The sequence below is a fragment of the Branchiostoma lanceolatum genome, chromosome 19 (genome assembly GCF_035083965.1).
Source record: "Branchiostoma lanceolatum isolate klBraLanc5 chromosome 19, klBraLanc5.hap2, whole genome shotgun sequence".
NCBI classification, from domain to species: Eukaryota; Metazoa; Chordata; class Leptocardii; order Amphioxiformes; family Branchiostomatidae; genus Branchiostoma; species Branchiostoma lanceolatum.
The window spans coordinates 2,470,788-2,474,684 of NC_089740.1; the positions used below are offsets into that span (position 1 = coordinate 2,470,788).

Below are 3,897 nucleotides of genomic sequence, written 5' to 3' on the forward strand. Positions count from 1 at the left end.
TCCACAAAGGAACCTGTGCCCAGTACCAGCAGCCTCCACGAACAGGAACCTGTGCCCAGTACCAGCGGCATTGACAAGGCTCTTCAGCAACTGACACTGGTATGTTTTATTTGCTAGGTATTCAAATGAAAATTGATTTTTCGTACACCTTTTCAGCTCTACACAGATCAGTTGGGGATAATAATTAGTAATCAGTGTATTATGTGTTTTCAGGAGGGAAGCCAAGACAGCCCTTCATTATCGCTGTCCGTGGGCAGTCCTATAGCTGAGAGAAGCTTATACACAGTCAGCTCACAGTCACAAGCATCTAATGGTGAGGCAGATTTACCTATGTCCAAACCAAAACAGCTGCTGGAACAACTCTTGCAGGCAGGTGACTGTAAAGTCGACAAAGTACAAGTTCTCACTGTGCCATGGAATGAGGCTAGCCAGAGAACCCAGCGATTCCATCTAAAACAAGCAAGTGAGGCGGTAAGTACCGTCCTCCAGGTGCTAGCCCCAGACGATTCTTACAACCTCTGGAAATACCTGCGAGAATCCAAGGTAACGGATGTAGCTCTTGGGATGGGCGGAAGTGCCATAGAAATGGAACTTCTAAACTCCCTCGTGGAGTGTTACAAGTGTGCAAGTCAATCATTTACTCGCCGACAAATTCTGTCAATAATGGCGGACAAGTACACTTTTGGTGACCTTGAGAAGCTACTGCCAGGCCTAACGCGGTACCAGGTCACATTTGCAAGACGGCACGCCATGCAATATGGAAGAGAAGCACCTATGCCACCGTCTATCGACACACGAATGAAGGTAGAACCTGCAAAGCTGGACCATTTCATCACATTCATTACCAGCGCCCATGTAGTGCAGGACCTTCCGTTCGGCGAGAAAGTCCTCAAGCTTTCATCTGGACACACGCTCAAAGTACCAAACACCATCCGGGCCATGATTCCAGAGAGGATCATTTCCCAGTACCAACAGTACTGCACGGAAACCCACTTCATCCCTATGGGTAAGAGAACACTCCAGCGAGTGTTGGGTGCCTGCAGTGCCTCTGTGAGAACTTCACTACAAGGTCTCGACTATTTCACGGCGGAAGGTAATATAACAGAACAACAGTTACTCAGTTTCTAAATGCATGCAGTAGTTCTATGTTTCTACAACAGCATAGAACACAGACATAATCAGTTCTAACTAAGTAGTTGCATCATCTTGTCATTTTCTTGCATGCTTCATCAACATGCTCACAGTATGTGAGTTGAACTTATTTTATGCATTTCAATGCTTTAGATATGACTGTTTATTTTTGTTGAATGACAAAACATGTATTTTCAATACATTCCATCAAAATCATTCCACAGCTGTCTATATTGCTATATGGAATATTTCTTCATGACTTTGTTGTTTTTTATAGGTGGCAGGGCATTTGATGACCTTGAAGTTGCTGTGGACAGGTTAGCAGAGCAACAAGGACAAGAATGGGCAACGAAACAGACTACCATCCTCAGGTCCTCAAAGAGGTACCTTAAAGGAGACTACAAGGTATGTCATGCCCTCAAAATAAATGAAATAATGTTACTTTTTGCAGAATGCAAAGATAAATACAAAGTTTGTAAGTTTAATGCAAAGTATTTGATATGCAACACGTTGTATCTAAACTTGTAAATGCAAATATTTCATACGCTGGTTTTCATTCACTCAACACGACTTCTGCACAATGTTTCCGTAGGTACATGTTTCACAAGAGGCAACAGTAGCTGAGCACTGTCGGCAGTTCGCCCTCAGTGATGACACAGACATCAACTTTAGTGCGACGTGTTTACATCAACACGATGAAGAGTGCGATGCGTGCAATGGTCTGCCACAGCTTCTCGTCGCCATAGAAAAGTCCTTTACAGAGCACAAGTTCCCAACACCTGAAGACAAGGACGACATGCGGTTCACACTGGACAAGGCGAAACAAGACATCTACGCCTGGCAGTGTCACCAGCTACGAAGTATAAATCAAGATGAAGCATGGCATGCCCTCCTTGATGACCTTGATGATAGAAGTGTGCTTCTAGTGATGGACTGGGCCATGAAGTTCCTGCCCAGGAAGTACAGGGAAAGCCAAACAGACTGGTTCGGCAAACGTGGACTTCCCTGGCACATCTCCGTAGCGCACCGGCGATGCGACGCATCCATCTTCGTAGAGACTTTCATCCACCTATTCCAGACATGTACACAGGATAGCAGTTCAGTAGTCTCCATCTTACAACACACAGTACAACAGTTGAAGGAAGAGCTACCAACCCTCCAGTCCATATACATCCGAAGTGACAATGCAGGATGTTATCATAACACACTGCTTTTTCAGGCAGCAAGGCACATCAATCAAACTACCGGGGTCACCATTAGACGAATAGACTATTGCGATCCACAGGGAGGGAAAGGGTCCTGTGACAGACAGGCCGCAACAGTCAAGTCCCACATCAAGACATGGATCAACGAGGGACACAATGTGGAGACGGCCGCGGAGTTCAAGACTGCAGTAGAGTCACGCGGCGGAATCCCCGGTGTAAAAGTCTTCCTGTGCGAAGTGGGCACTGGTCTTGGAGTGACATCCACAAAGATGGACGGGATCACAAAACTAAACAACTTTGAGTTCACTGAGGCAGGTCTCCGTGTTTGGCGGGCATATAATATTGGAGACGGTAATCTCGTCCCCTGGCCACGGTTACCTGCATTAAAGCCCCCAACACTGCTGATCTTGAGTGAACCGTCTCATCCTGGATTTGCATTCCGACCCATCAAGTCCAGGCAGAAGAAGGCGCAGGGTCAGCAGGAAGTAGAGTCGGACTCTGATGGAGAATCTGCAAGGGAGCAGCGAAGCCTTGGCAGCCTTTTCCCATGCCCAGAAGACAGTTGCGTCAAAGTGTACCAAACGCACAGAGGGCTGGAGGCCCATGTAGCGGTAGGAAGACACCAACGCCAGCTTGAAAGAGAGACTCTCCTGGATAAGGCAAAGTTGGCTTATGCAGAAAAGCTCGAGCAAGGTCCATCAGAAGTCCCGCACTTAGAGCCGTCTTTAGAAGCAAGTAGGACAACTCCTAGCCCACAGCAAGGATGGGCACTGCGCAATCCGAAGAAGCATGTGAGGTTTAGCAGCAAACAAAAGGAGTACCTCGATAAGCGGTTCCAAATTGGAGAAACAACTGGAAAGAAGTCCGACCCACTTACTGTGTCCAAAGAAATGAGGCATGCGTGTGATGCACAAGGGAAAAGACTATTCCAGGTTCAGGAGTTTCTGACGGGTCAGCAAATATCAAGTTATTTCTCAAGACGGGCAGCTAAACGTCGTCAAACTCCAGAAGACGCCGAGGATGACGAACAAGACTCTAGATCTGCTGCGATAGAGTCTGCTAACTGTAACATTCAGGCGCATATTATGAATGAAGTCCAGCTATGCCACCCAGTTATATACGACACATACAACCTTTGTGACTTAGCAAAGAGGAAGGAATTGTATGAGCTTGGCATCGCACTTCTGAGGTCCATTTGTAAACATTTTGATGTGGATGTATCTGCAATAACTGATCGTCGACGTAAATCAGCATTTGTGGCGAAAATTCAAGAATACGTGCGTTCCTGTCCTTGTTTCAAATAGGCATTATATGTTGTAAACTACATGAAGAGTTTACTCGGAAGCTGACATAAGCTGTATGCGCATAGGGATAATGAGCACATATTGTAAAGGTTAGGATTTATACCTTAGGATAAAAGTAAGATATTTAGTACTAATGTGGTTTACAGATATGCAAAAGACTGTGCATAGATCGTACATAAGGTGTACTTAGGCTTCTGACACTAAATGGCAGATACCGTTGGAACAAGGTCAATGCACTACAACAACAACTACAACTG

At 45.8% G+C, this 3,897-nt stretch overlaps 1 protein-coding gene across 1 annotated transcript; it reads left to right on the forward strand.

The window, feature by feature from the left end:
• The first annotated feature begins 218 nt into the window (after positions 1-218).
• LOC136425517 (uncharacterized) lies at positions 219-3,645 on the forward strand. The gene is made up of 3 exons (XM_066414394.1): positions 219-1,093; positions 1,409-1,536; positions 1,724-3,645. Exons 1-3 carry the CDS (start codon positions 331-333, stop codon positions 3,638-3,640), a joined length of 2,808 nt encoding a protein of 935 aa, XP_066270491.1. The 5' UTR covers positions 219-330; the 3' UTR covers positions 3,641-3,645.
• Positions 3,646-3,897: the final 252 nt, after the last annotated feature.

Coding starts and splice junctions, on each gene's coding strand:
- LOC136425517 (XM_066414394.1), top strand. CDS start 331: ATGTCCAAACCAAAACAGCTGCTGGAACAACTCTTGCAGGCAGGTGAC. Junction 1,094..1,408: donor CGACTATTTCACGGCGGAAG/GTAATATAACAG, acceptor TGTTTTTTATAG/GTGGCAGGGCATTTGATGAC. Junction 1,537..1,723: donor ACCTTAAAGGAGACTACAAG/GTATGTCATGCC, acceptor ATGTTTCCGTAG/GTACATGTTTCACAAGAGGC.